At 40.3% G+C, this 14,434-nt stretch overlaps 1 protein-coding gene across 1 annotated transcript; it reads left to right on the top strand.

The window, feature by feature from the left end:
- The first annotated feature begins 1,138 nt into the window (after positions 1-1,138).
- LOC117938974 (protein FAM180A) lies at positions 1,139-9,104 on the top strand. Its single transcript, XM_034863983.1, has 4 exons — positions 1,139-1,560; positions 6,281-6,378; positions 6,760-7,084; positions 8,691-9,104. The coding sequence occupies exons 1-3, from the start codon at positions 1,485-1,487 to the stop codon at positions 7,081-7,083; spliced, it is 498 nt and encodes a 165-aa protein (XP_034719874.1). The 5' UTR covers positions 1,139-1,484; the 3' UTR covers position 7,084; positions 8,691-9,104.
- The last annotated feature ends 5,330 nt before the right edge of the window (positions 9,105-14,434 follow it).

The raw sequence follows: 14,434 nt of genomic DNA, 5'->3' as shown, positions 1-14,434 counted from the left end.
TGTAGTTTATGTCTCCCTCATGAGGAATACTAAGTAATGACAACAAAACTGTCAGCATCCACATGACACAAACCTTCTGTGATCATGCTTCATACCCACCCCTCCTCCAAACAGTTGCTAGAATGTAACATTGTTACATATGTTAACTTGAGTTTCTGCACGCATGGGTCGCCCAATGCCACCAACACACACATGCAAGCACAGGCATGCTGAGAAACCCAGAGAGCGTTTTGGGGAGCTGATAGTCCTAATTAGCTTTGTATCAACTCATTTGGCAATGGCTTGAATGTAGCGGACGTTCGGTATTATAAAAAAAGCTTTGAATTGGATCTTGTTGTGATGAATTATTTTGTTAACAGATTTAGGATCTTGTTCATGACAATGTACGGCAAAATCTCTAAAGAGCGGAAATGAATGGATGTCTTAGTTCAGTTTATTCACCCAAAAGATTTGTTCTTTTGACTGAACCATTCGTGAAAAAAAGAACTTCAATGACAATGCTAATTCCACCTCAAGTAACTATATTGAGTATACAGTGGTAGAATACCGGGGTAGGAATCATATAAAACTATTGGCAAAGTTGGGCTGGGAGCTTCGTCTCAAGCCACCATCCATACATACATAAACCATTGTATATTTTCTTTTTTCTTTAGGACATATATATTTAAAAAATAAAATCCATACCAGTTGTTTATGTCAACCTCGTAGTGGTGCCGGAGGAAAAGTTATGGGACCATATAGTCAACAAGATTCAGTGGGAATCCTCTGGGACCCATGCATCTCTTTACAAAACCTGACAATTCATTCAATGATTGCTGAGTTATTTATTTTTTTGTTCCATCATTGTAGCAATGTTTTCACGTTTCCAGATCTTAGCAGTTAACTCATCGTGTACAATGAATTGTTGGTCAAAATTAAAGGAAACCGGAATTATCAATTAGTGAAAAAATTATGCTTGCTCAAGCTAGAAAGCACCTCTCTAAGGAGACCATCCATCTCTTGTACTAGCTCTGATTTGGTTCTGGCTCATGGAATGTCAATATTCTCAGTCAATCAATCGGCAAGTCAGTCAACCAGTCATCCAGTTAGTTGGTCACATTTATCCCTTCAGTTGGAGAGTCAAGCAGTAAGTGAACCAGTCAGCTAGTCAAGCTGTAGCTGTGAGAAAAGTCCAGCCAAGAGGGCAGGCATTCTCCAATCCTGATGATTTCCAGATGAGAGCCCATACAAGCCTGCCTGAGTAAAGAACACACACACTAAAAAAAGTGAGAAGAGGACGGATGGAGGGAGGTGGCAACAGAAGAAATAAATGCAGTGAATAAAGGAATGAGCTTGCATATAAGCAGTCGGGGAATTTTCATCTACCATTGTGATGTTTATCCCCTGAGAGAGACAGAGCGAGAGGAGGAAAAGAGTGTGCGATCAGTTGTGTGTGTGTGTATGTGTGTGTGAGAGTGTGTGTAGATCTGTTAGTGAGGATCAACATGACACAGTGGTGGGCTCTGCTGTTCATTGTTTACCAGTCCATGTACCTGACAGCCACTCAGCATCACAGGAAAGGTAGGTGGACATATATATATGTATGGGTTATATCTCTGTCATCTGTCATGGGCCACAATGTCAACATCATGTAAAAGGCTGACTTTAACCATCCCTTAGTCAAAAATTGCAACAATTTGCAACTTCATTTTAAATTATGTAATCTATTAGAAAATAAAAACAATCATTCATAATGGTTAGTGGTTAGTGATAGTGGTTTGCTTCTCTGTGTCTGTGAAGGAACGTATTTATGTTTCAACAATATCGTTATTATTGCGACATGCAAGACATTAACAGATCATCCTCCAATGAAAAGTGACTGGCCTGTTGTTACTGGAACCCTTCTCTGAGGAAATTCCTTTCTCAACACTCTCACAGCTTCAAGCCTTTGGATTTGTCCCATGCTGCTACAGAAGAGACAGTGCCATTGTCAGCATTTTAATAACACTTTCACGAATGACGGTTCTATTGTTTGAGATTTGCTATCTTCTTCCTTCTGCCAAAATGCAAATTCTGGCAGGCAAAGTTGTTGAATCGTTGTTTATCTGTGCCACTTTGATTAATTATTTTGGCCACTTGGTGGCAGCGGATAACCTCTCACCTTTTCACGGCAGACAATTACCTAATGACACATGCAGCAAACATGAAGCAACATTAGCATGTTAGCAATTTGTGTTATTGGCCACCTGACAAATTTAGGCTCAACATTCACTCTCCTTTAAATCTTGTTAATTTTGTGCTAGGCACCTAGTGTACAGTGGATTTTTAACTGCTTTCTGCTGTAGCCAAAAATGAGGTCGATGAGAGCCGTGAGACTGAATCACAACTGTAAAGTTGCAAGCATCAAAACTAAATCAATGAGCTGAAAGATGCTAAAACACTTGTAGAACTGAGGAGGACTTCAATGTCTGCTGATAATTCTTAGTTGACCTGCAGAGCGTATTTATCAAAATTGTCCATTTGTTTTTGTTTGATTATTTGGGCAGATGAACCCCAAAAGGTGTGTGCATGTTAAAGCGTTGATCTTACATAAAGCACCATGATCCTCCGATGTGAAGGACAGTATTTTGCAGAGTGGCAATTGCACATTTGTATAGTCCAGTATCTCCAGTCATCACCAGTCTACCCAGTATTCATGTCTTCCCTGGCAATACTAAGTGACTTTAATGCAGATTAGCCCTGCATAGATTTGCTTCACAGTGGGAATATTGATGGAGAAGTCTGACTCTACATTGTACAAGATAGGTATCGCAGCAAAGATTTTATTTCCTCCCGTGTCCTTTTCACCCCTTTTTACAGTAGCTGGTTAGATCCAGACATCCATTTTATTTAATTTTTTGTTTGTGCCCCCGTCCCCCCCTCTAGCAAGGAATACCATTTAGCCCTGCTAATTAATGGATCTTTGTTGTTCCCTCATCTCCTTGCAAGCAGTTAGCGGGAGATTACAAGTTCCCTGTCTGTGCATAATGACATTGGGGGAAGCCTGCCCATCTAAACACTGATTGTTTGAAGCACTAGAGGAAAGAGGGGACGCATTAAAGGAATGAACAGGCTTAGAAGGGATGCTTAAAGAGATGTTGCAAGCAGGGACATCTGCATTAGATATTCAATTGGAAAAATCTTCCTTAGTAACATGTTAAAACTTGAACATCAAAATCCTACACATCTCTTTTACTTTTAAACTGGCTAAATATTTAATTGAAATCAACTGATTTTGATTCTAAATTTGACCATTTGAACTGCTGATCTCACTTTTATTGAGGGAGGGAAGGGGAGCCTCTGGAATGAAAAGCAGAATTGAGCTGCTTTCATTCCAGAGGCTCCCCTCCCCTTCCCTCCCTGCTTTTCCCACTTCTTATCATTACCTCCAGCTACGCACTTGACTCCAATCCTCAGCAGCTCCTCAGCATATATACCTAACCCTTTCCCTCAGTTTCCTGATCGTCCATTGTGCAACAAAGCCTTGTGTTTTAACCTTCTTCTGCTTGTCTTTCCCTTTTTGTCTTCCTGACTGTCTGCCTGTTTGCTAAACCCTGTTTTCAGACAGTAAACTTTTCTTTTGTCTTACCTGTTTGCAGTAGTCCTCTACCTGTTTTACTCATCCATCGCATATGTGCAACATTACGTTGATTGTGTTTTCCTTGCAGAGATTGTTTGGTTTGTAGCTTTCTTGATGATGTAAGACACACGGCCTGTTTCTCTGTCTGCAGCCGTGCTGCTCCAACCATGTGAGCATTACCAAGCAATAAGATTTTATTGCAAACTGCTGTTTCCTGCTGCTGGAAGCTGGGAGACAACTTTTATGTAAATTAGAGATTATTAATTTCAAATGTAAATCAGCATTGGGTTGGCTTACAAGGTGTCATTTCCCTGCAGCTCCTTGATCCTTTAACAACATAACCCTTGTTCTAATGAGCACATTTTCCACTGGGTGTTGTTTTGTTTGCTTTGACAAGGCCCCACTGAAGCTTGAGTGTCTCTTCAGTATCTAATATGACTGCAAAGGCATTCCTTCTCCACTGCTGATTGTGCATACGGGAGTCACTCACTCATAACGAGTGTAAATCTTCACCTACAGACATGTCAGTGTTGGATCTAGGGAAATATCCTCAATACTGTTCCTTGGTGTTGGGTTGGTGGAGTGAGAGCATCTGAGCAAATGATACTATGATGTACTCGAATTACTTGATTTTAGAGCTGATTCTGGTTCTATTCTTTTTTCTTTTTTTTTTCATTGTGGAGAAGGTCTTGAAACATCTTTTTGCCTATTACGTATGTAAAATTTACAAAAAAAAACAACTTTAGATGAGAGTTAGATGAGAAAAACAACACCACTCGGGTCTGTATGTTAAATATAAAGCCACAGCCTATCAGCTTAGCTTAGCATAAAGACTGTAAAGAAGGGTAAAAGCTAGCTTGGTTTTATCCAAAAGTAACAAAATCCGCCTGAGAGCACCTGCTAAGATCACCTTTTACCATGTTTATTATAAAGACTAAAGTCTTAAAACAGCACATTGCAAAGTTCTTAGTCTTGTCTCTGATGTGACGCTACCCAACCTGGTCTCACGCCAGTTTCGTAAAATGGTCACGTTCTTTTGATTTATTGATTTGTGTAAAGGTCACGATTTTCTCGTTTATTTCGTGTACAGGTCACGATTTTCAAACATGACCATTTCACAAACTGCCATGACACTGGGCCACTCTGGGGGACGCAACAACAAGGAAATGAAACGCTACACGCGGGACAGTGACAACAACAGGACTGACCACCACACACAGGACGCGATCCCTGGGCACAGGGATACACTCAGCGGTCTCTGGGGGACGCAACAATGGGGAAATAGAAAAAAAGGATTTACAAGGGGGGGTTTTGTGACTTTTTTAACTTTTAAGGAGGGGTTACTTGGACCCTTGACCTCCAGTATTTTAAAAATCCTAGCTATGGCCCTGTTTTTTTAATGCAGGTTTGAGAGATAAAAGGTTTGAGATAATATGTTGAGGATTACACAATGTGCCAAATTGGTGGATGTTATTCTTCTAACACTGGAACATAGAGCTGCGGATTTTCATTACATTCTGAATGGTGGCTGGGTTGTGTAAGCAAAGCCGGAGTTGAGACTGGCAGTCACCCAAGCAGGAAGCAGGTACATGGGGAGATCAGCCAGTGTTTGTGGCTTTGGCTGGCCTCAAAAATGCTATAAAGCCTAAATGTATCTGGCCAGCGAGGCTGATCATTATTGCAGAATTGGCGAGGCAGCGTGCCATATATCCGCTATATGGTAGGAATTGGATTGTATCCGAATTCAGATGGAGCCCAGTGTTCTGTACTGTATACCTTGTTAAGATCTGTGTGTGATCTGTGTGTTGGCTCACACATTGAGCCAAGTACTGGATGGCAATGTAATTTGCAAAACAGTGGAAAAAGAGAATGTCTGGAGAAATTTAATGGAAGGTTCAACTTTCAGTTCTAATCAACTTTGCAATTCTTACACTTGTTACAGTGTCTTGGAGTCTTACACAGAAACGCCCTGCAGAAAGGCATTTTCTATGGGCCCCTCCCCGCATCCACAGCTGTTCATTGTAGCATCTTTTTGGGCCTTGGGTACTCAGTACCTGGTGATTTAAACGATGGCTCTTTCGGTAGCTAAAAGCTACAATATCTTAACTGTAGTTGCTTTTTCAGAGTTAAAAATAACTCATCCAATTAATGAGGATTATGCAATTACTTTCTACCTCTGGATGGAGGTGTGTGACCATGTGGCATTATCTCTGGCTATCACCTCTAGTAAAATATGGATATCTTTGTATTTTATCATAGAGATGTAGCTGCAGCAACTGTTACCACTAGCTGAGAGCGAGGTGTTTCATTCCAGCCCTATCTGGACACCTCAGATTACAGGGTCCCTGGTCTGCCTAACAGAAGGACTGACACTTGGAAATATGTGCATATGAGGTCAGCAACACCTGCCCCTCTGTGAGCGCAGACATCTCACCTCTGGATGCATGGGACACTGCCACTTGTAAATATAGGAGCATCTGTGGCTCGGGTTGAACAATTACCCTCTGCCCAGCTGGAGCCAGATTCTATCTCATCTGCACAATATTAGAGCAGTAATGTACAGTATCTGTTTGCTCAACCTCTGGTCTACCCACATGCATGCCATGTTGGATAATGTGGTGACTAATTTCTTGAATACAAGGGAAAACCTCTAATCCAATTTCCTGTACTTATGTGTTCTAGCTCTGTATCCATCTGCATACAGGATAAAGCGTGAGGCATATTCGCTGATCAACCCCACCTTCCAGCGTTCGTCAGAAGATATCAACCTGCTTTTTGAGGTCAGTTTAGATCATGTCGGTTTAGAGGTGCTGAAACAGTTAATGGCTCAGTCAGTGCGTCGTTACTGGACGCCACTTAAAATATGTTGAGGACGTGCAAAAGATTTTTCCAAGTCCCACATTTCTGGTGCATCCAATAAAAATGAAAACACAGCTGCTGTCCTGCTAATCATGTGCAGACATCTAAAGTATGTGTACCCAAAGTTTTTATATAACACTAAGATGTTATGATGTCTTCAGTTTACTCAAAGAGGTCTAATAGTATAATAGTTGTCTTGGCAGATTGGCATATGAGGTAGAAGCTTACTAGTTATTTAGTTAGGTTAGTAGTGTAAGTATATGGTTCCTGAGGATTTTTCTTAATGGACCTGTGCCACCCAGATCCTGCTTGCTGGAATGGAGATCCAAGGCGGGGAAATGCTGATCCCTGATGAGGAGCTTGCCTCCCTGAGGAGCGTGGAGAAGCTGGAGGTCATCTGTGAGGACGTCCTTCCCAAGAGGCTTTCCGACATCCGCCGCCTGATAGCAGAGCTCGTCCTGCGCCGGCAGCCTCTGAGCTGGCAGGACTTTGAGAGGACGGTGCTGACCCTGGTGTACACCACTCAGACGCTGGCTCGAGTCAACCGTCCGCAGCAGAAGGAGGCATGGATGGACGCTGTGATACAGCTGTTCAAAGCCGTTCAAAAGGACCTCACACCCTCTTAAAGTAAAATCGGAAGATGTTCTTTAGACATATTTTCAGGGTGATTTCACTTGCTCATGGTTACACTGCTATTCTTGACCCAAACTGCATTCCAGTTGTATTTACTACTAAGACCTACTAATTCTAGTATATACTAATTGCTGTAGTATACAATAAATCTGATCTTTTTTCAGGGTCAATGAACTTTGAAACTCAAGAAGGCAATGCACTTGACTGCTTTGTACTTATAAATGATGCAATTCTTGAGCTGAAACTTCAACTCTGGAATTCACAAAGAGTAAGCAAAATGTTTTTTTCTTTATTTTCTGTAATCTTCATGAAACAGTCTCACCACTATTCATAATTAACTTAAATGTTTTGGAGCATCTACTTCAAAAATATTCTTCTTGATGAGACTAGAATATTTGACATTGTAAAAACAAATACGAAACATTGAATCCTTTTGCCAATGATTGTGAAAAACATGTTCCTTCTCTAAAGATTTAATCAGAGACAAACCATGATCAGGTTTTTTGTATTATTATTATTAGATAACATCACAATATGTCTATTTTATGTAAAGTACATCTACATGCTTCTAGATACATTGATTTAATTGCTTTTTTTGGAATTTGCTTGTACCAGACCGTTTTTACACAGAAGGCAGGAAATAGTCAGAGAGAAAAGACAGGTCACCACAGGTCATTGCGCCTAAACCACTATTTTAATTGTTTTATCAATTGTAGTAATCCTCCCAGCTCATACAATGCAATGCATTGTGTATACCTTTGTTCATCATGTGGAAATGAAAACAAAACCTGCAAAGTATCTGTGCTCCATGTATTTGCGCGAGCCACAGGATGACCTCATTAATCATGTTGTGTCCCAGTGAGCTCTAATAATGCTCCACAGCTGTCTTAACAGGCACTTGGGCACTGCGGCAGTCACTGGAAATACATGACCACAGTAAGGCTTGTAAATAGTGTGTGTAGTATGGACCTATAGGTGGCCTACTGACATTTTTTTGATTGTTCTGACCTTTAAAAATGGGTCAAATCTAACTATATGCAGTACAATAGCTTGTAAACTCCATGCAGAGTCACCTCCATCCCTGTGTGCGGACTGTGTTCATGTTTGATGACATTCAATTACTTAAGACGGCACTAGACGCTTTGCTCTGTCTAGAAAAGATTGCTCAGCTCATTTGAATTGACAATTAAAGCCCTTTGAATAAAACCCACAGATGTGTAAGAGTCTGTGTACATCAATACCCCTGATTGCTCATTTGAGAAAACTGTAAAAGGTTTGATAGATGTCTGCTTCAAAGTTACCCACTTTGCTCACTCATTTTGGGAAATAGGTACTTGCACTAATAGGCCTTCGTGCCTTTTGCTCATCTTGGAGAAGAGAGTAAATATATGTTTAGGTTCGTGCTTTTTTCCCTCCTTGAGTCAATTGGTTTTACATTTGCTTACATTTCAGTATTTTGCTCCAATTCAAGCTTTTATCCAGCATTGAAAATGTTGGCCGCTCAATGTTTGTCATTTCCTGCCACCAGAACTGCATGTTCTCCCCAGGCATTTCACTTCTCAAAATGCATATGATGATTACAGGAGTTTTTTTGTTACAGGATCTCTTTCTCAGCATGTCAGCATTCATCCAATGCCCAAGCATCTAGCGCTGACTCGGGAGGACTGATTGATGAGTAAGTGAAGACTGTGTGGAATTTCTTTCTAAGATCAGCCTTCACTCCCTGCACCGCTCTAACGAAGATGATGAGTTTTGGGATGTTTCTGGGCACTACTTGACAAAGCGTAAAGAAGCCAGGGCACTGAAGAAAACAGTAGAGCTCAGGCGCTTGTTCCTAGTATTGACCCTTGACAGTTTCATTAAGGCATTTCAACATTTACAGCATCTTTGCTCCATGTGTTATATGACAATTAACAGAGCTTCATCGTTTTGAATTGCATTACTTCTGGCACAAAGTACACCTTAATTGCCTCAAAGTTTTAAAACATTACTCACTAACTCCGCATTGCTTCTGTTTATCTCCAGGTCCTCCTCAGTGATTGTGGATGTAGATTAAATAAGAAAAATGAGGCTTTTACCTGGGTTATTGTCTTATCAGTATACACAATGAAACAATGAGTCTAATATTTTTTTCCATTCAGTGTATTATCCCTAAATGTCATGCACAACCCACAGCAGCACAATGCATGTTGAGAGAGCAGCACCAAGTGGCTGCGGACAGAACTGCAGTTCCTTATCTGAAACTTCATGTTCTTTACATACATTACATTATTATCATATGGTATTATCATCAAAATATACTGAATGTAAAACAGTATATGCAGAATGGGCCATTTGAATAATTCATAATAGATAGATGGATAAAGGGATAGATGGATGGATGGATACTTAAAAGCAATATATAACAATATGTAATACTGAAGATTTCCTTTACTGTATGCTGTATATACATGTGTGAGGTTGGGATTGTGCAAGTTGTGCAAAATTTAATGCAAAGTGTGCTGTAAAGTTGTGGTGTGGGCTTTACCTGCCGACCCCTCTGTCCTTGCACGGTGCTAGGGGTCTGGTTGTACAGGGAGATGGCAGCTGGCAGGAAGGGCAGGAAGGATTATAATTAGCGATGCATTAATATGTACAGTACATCACTTTAAGGTTATAGCTGGTAAAGGTCGGGCTTATGTTAATTACTTTACATACTACTGGGTAGTTTGTGAACATTGCAAATAAAGGACTTTGTCTACTCTCCCAATCTCTGCAAATCGGATCTGTTTCCACAAGTATCTTCCTTCCTATCCTAACACACAACTTATGTATTTTGTGATCATCCATTCAGACACCAACAGAAACCATAGAGCTGAATGCCATTCTGCTCAGAAAAGTTTCCTCTTTTCTTTCCCCTTTACAGGGGCCAATAAACCTGACAGATTTTTTTTTTTTACCTTTTACCAATGTGCCTGAATGTTAACCTCTGTATGAATATTCTCAATAATCAGTGGAACATACCCACTAGGTGGCAGCATTTCCAAATTGGATCTGATCTTCACTCAAATTATCAACAGTCATGAGTTTGTCATTTGTTGTTGGTTTGTGCAGATTAAGCGACTTTGAGCTCAGAAAAGCGCTATACAAATTCAATTTATTATTATTATTATTATTATTATTAGATGCTGTGAGGAATAATGGGCCAATAATACAACATGTGCTAGTAGTGATACTCTAATCTTAGTCTCTAACTTGAGTCAATGTTCTGCACATATGCATGCTTTATTAAGAGCTTTCGAAGTCATTTATATGTTTTTGTTATGCTGACACAAGACATGCTCTGCTGCCAGACACCAAAATAAATCAACAATGTGGCATTTTTAATTTGATTTCTTTTTTCTTTTTGGTGTGTGTGTTTGTGTTTAAGGCAGCCTAATTAGGGCTGAATTCTTGTCAAAACAGGAATGTGTCTTTCCTGGTAGAAAAATGTTGTGATCACCTCCAGCTGAATACCCAGTTGTTTTAACTCAAGCTTATCAGCTGCATATGCTTTCCCCCACAGCTGTCAGACATACTTTCATGCTTCAAGTCTCACTCTGCTGCCAGAGAGGGACCAATGAGACATCACAATGTGACACTACTTTTCTGCACCAAACAACTCAATACCTTATCCATTTACAAGATGGGTGCACAGCAACCTGCCATAATAAAACCTCTGACAAACTCAATGGTTCTTGTTCCCCTGTCTGCCACTCAGATGACTTGCAGTGTAACTTGGCATTGTCTCTTATGAGAAAATATTTCAAGATCTTGATCTCAGGCATCAAACGTTCCGACCACACCATTTAAAAACATTCCTCTGTCAAAAATCAGCAACAGCCCATACAGGGCATGTTCTTTTCTTTGAAGATCCTTTGATAACATGTGTTCATGTGGTAAATGTAGTTTCCAGGGGTCTTTCTTACTGGACAAATCATTGCCATTTCAAGTGGGAATAAAACACAGACTGAAAGCTGTGACTCAAAACTCCAGATATAAGACATGCATGTTGGGCGGTGCAGTCAACAACATGTGCATGTAGTGTCATGCCAGTGTTTTGAGTGCTTTTGCAGTTTTCTTGCAATGCTAATACCAGTTTAACTGACACTGCCCTGCATGGTCTGAAATGTTTTGATTGTACAACTTCTGATGATTTAGCATTGTAACAGTTCATCAGATGAAACCATAACTCTAGAAACAGGTCACGGTCATTTCTGCAGCCCACTTATTTTAATTTGGCAAACGTGTGTATAATAGCTGAGCCCTGAAATAGATCGTGCCAGCAGGGGAAACTGCTGAGGGCTTGGATGGATTGATGGATGGATACAGATAGACGGAGGTGGGATTCAGTAGTTAGGGAGTGTTATACCTCGCTGTGTCAGAGAGTTAATTACACAGTGTGAGCAGGCAGTCTGCTCAAAATAGCCTCTTGCTTTCTCTGGCATCCAGAAATGAACACGGTATTTCACAAGACATCATAACAGCTGACAGACCACCATGGGTAAATTGCAAAGCATGAATAAAAAATGGAAGAAAGTTTTATAGAAATAGTCAAAACATTTTGTAAATATTGTTCATTTATGTTGTTAATATCACACAAGTGAAGCCAAGACATCGATCACAACCTGCCCAGCTGTGGGATGCTTTTCAGCTTTCCCACCAAGTTGATTTGTTGTGCACAACTGAGTCTTTGATAAGGCAATGGGCAAAAGTTGGCAGGCCATGGAATTGAGGATAATGCTCTGTGACCCTCCCAAATTCTAATCAAACATTGTTATGAGGAGGTGGAGGATTCACACGGGAGTTGTGCTATGTGTGCTTCAACACAGCTCCTAGGGTGCCTGACTTGATTTGGCATGGTGCAGTCCAGCCACAGGTGGAGCGCTCTCAGGCGGCCCATTAGTGATAGATAATGCTGCTGTGTGCGGGTAATGTTCTTGGCAATATTTTGTCTTACATCACAGATTCTCTTTGGATTTTTATTCAGTCAGTTTCCAGAGGTTTCTACAGAGATGAGATCTAAACAAGGATTGTTTTAAATCTGCACCAGTCAATTCATTTTTTATTAAAGTTACAATTAAACATTTTGGGGAAACACATTTATTCACTTTCTTGCAGAGAATTCTATAAGATCAATTCCACTGTCATGTCTCTCTGTATATATAAAAAGCTAGAGCCAGCAGCCGTTTAGCTTATCATAGCCTAATAACTGGAAATAAGGGGATCCAGTTTTTTTACCAGTACCTCTAATATCACAAAATAACACAGTATATCTTTGTTTTGTATTTGTTTAATCTGTAAAAAAAGCTAAGATAACCCTCTCCAGCTAACAACTTTAATTTGAACAAAGATATTAAAGTCAATTTCATCATCTAATACTATTCTACTATTCTTTCAAAACAGATAAAACTATGATGTGTAATGTGAAGGGTGTTGCTTCATAATTTGGCAGTATTCACTAAGTTGTGGAGACAAATGTGGAGGAGACCTTCTTGCACTGAATAGCATTTTACTCATTTGGCAAAGGGCCATGACAGCAGTGAATTCACGTTTTAACTCGCCACCGTTGCTGGAGATGGTAGCCGTGACAAACAGCCTTTTCCATCTCATGTTCTCCTCACAGCTCTTTGACACATAGGATTAACAGAGACAACTTACATAGAAAAGACAACTACAGAATATTGTTTTTGATTTGCTTCAGATTTATTACAAGTGCACATTGTCTTAAGCTTCCCTCAAGCTGAGTGTCTTATTCAATCAATTGTCTCTTGTCATGCTCAAATTCACAGCTTTCTGATAACATGCTGTGGCAATGAGACCTCAAATCACTGTAGTTAAAAGCTTTTCTTGACCACAACCACCCTGGTCCTCAATACTGCATCACACTACCACTAAGCCATCCGTATTTTCTTCAATGAATCCTTGCATGTTAGTTACATATGGTTGTATTAGCAAGCATGATTTTGATATAAACGTTCACATAAACTTTCATAGCACTCTTGACATGCAGGATTGTGTGCTACAGAAACAGCCACTTCCTCCTAATATAGCTCTTTAAATTTGCAAACTTACCCTAAAAAGAGATTTCTGAACTCACTATGGGCCAAAGATAGACCCTGGCGGGACTCCGTGGAACCAGAGCCTCCCTGTAGAGTGATAAGTAACCAGCCAGGAGAGATGGACTTGTGGGTAGAAATCCTTCTAAATTTAGGTAACCCAGTGAAACATTTGATGTCTCTTTTAGAAATCTGTTTGTCGATACTTAGCATTGCTTTTGTTGAACTTGTGATCAAAGGTAAGTGATCCAGCAGCAGCAGGTGGCGGAGACTTAAATACTTGACTATAAAATTAGTTCAACTCAACACGAATCCTCTCTCTGGCCCATTTACCTGTTTAGAGAAGAATTAATTATTTAGTCATTCTGAGGCTCAGCGGACTGTCGGATTTTGTTTTAAGTGCGGCCATCTTAGTTTGGTTTTAATGGATGGTGTGTTTTAGCATAAACACGCTCAGGAAACAAAGCATCAGAACGGGGTATAGCAATGTTTGTTTTTCAAAGAGCAAACCATGAAATGCAATGCAATGCAGTGTGTGTGTGTGTGTGTGTGTGCGTGTGTGTGTGGGTGTGATGACTCGTGCCCTGGTCAAATCACCAGAGGCCGCTTGCCCTTTGTGTTGGGTCTCAAACTGAGTGTGAAGAACAGGGCCCATGGGAGTCATGGGAGTCATGAAGTCGTATACCGGCAGTTAACTTTACTTTCATAAACGTTTCTTACACTTTCATTTCTCAATCTGGTTTGTGTATCATTTGTATACACTTTTGAGGTATTATAAACGGTGCTGGCAAATGTCTTTGTCCTTACCCTGACCTCACAGTGTTACAAATGTGTCACTGCTTCCATTCTCTGCACCTTCACAACTTGTAGAAGGAACTAAACATGTTTACGAGTGACAGATAATAGAAAATAAAGACAACAATGATTCATTGGCCTTCAGTTGCATTTTACCGTACAGAAGTCCAATTTGAAGAAACAGATGTAGATGTAGTCACAAAGTGGCTCTGCAGATGCTTTTCAGTTTGGAAGTTGGACAGAAAAAGCACCACTCAGTCACAACACAGCAGACTCGACACTCTGACATTTACTGTAAACCCCTACTCCAAACTCAGATCTGCTGAACTTTTAACTTCAGTTTCGAAGTGAGTGAACAGGTCGGATTATTTCTTCCTGAAGAATCTATAATTTCTGTTTAATTATGTGAGGTATGTGTAGCTTGTGGGCATTCCTTTCAAAATACCAGCATATATATGGACGCATTCCTCCA

The sequence above is a fragment of the Etheostoma cragini genome, chromosome 23 (genome assembly GCF_013103735.1).
Source record: "Etheostoma cragini isolate CJK2018 chromosome 23, CSU_Ecrag_1.0, whole genome shotgun sequence".
NCBI lineage: Eukaryota > Metazoa > Chordata > Actinopteri > Perciformes > Percidae > Etheostoma > Etheostoma cragini.
Note: the sequence above shows the minus strand (reverse complement) of the source record. Positions and strands in the feature narration are given on the sequence as shown.

Bases quoted from the DNA above. Each gene is read 5' to 3' on its own strand.
- LOC117938974 (XM_034863983.1), top strand. From the start codon at position 1,485: ATGACACAGTGGTGGGCTCTGCTGTTCATTGTTTACCAGTCCATGTAC. The intron at 1,561-6,280 runs GTAGGTGGACAT...TATGTGTTCTAG, and splicing joins CACTCAGCATCACAGGAAAG to CTCTGTATCCATCTGCATAC. The intron at 6,379-6,759 runs GTCAGTTTAGAT...TGTGCCACCCAG, and splicing joins ATATCAACCTGCTTTTTGAG to ATCCTGCTTGCTGGAATGGA.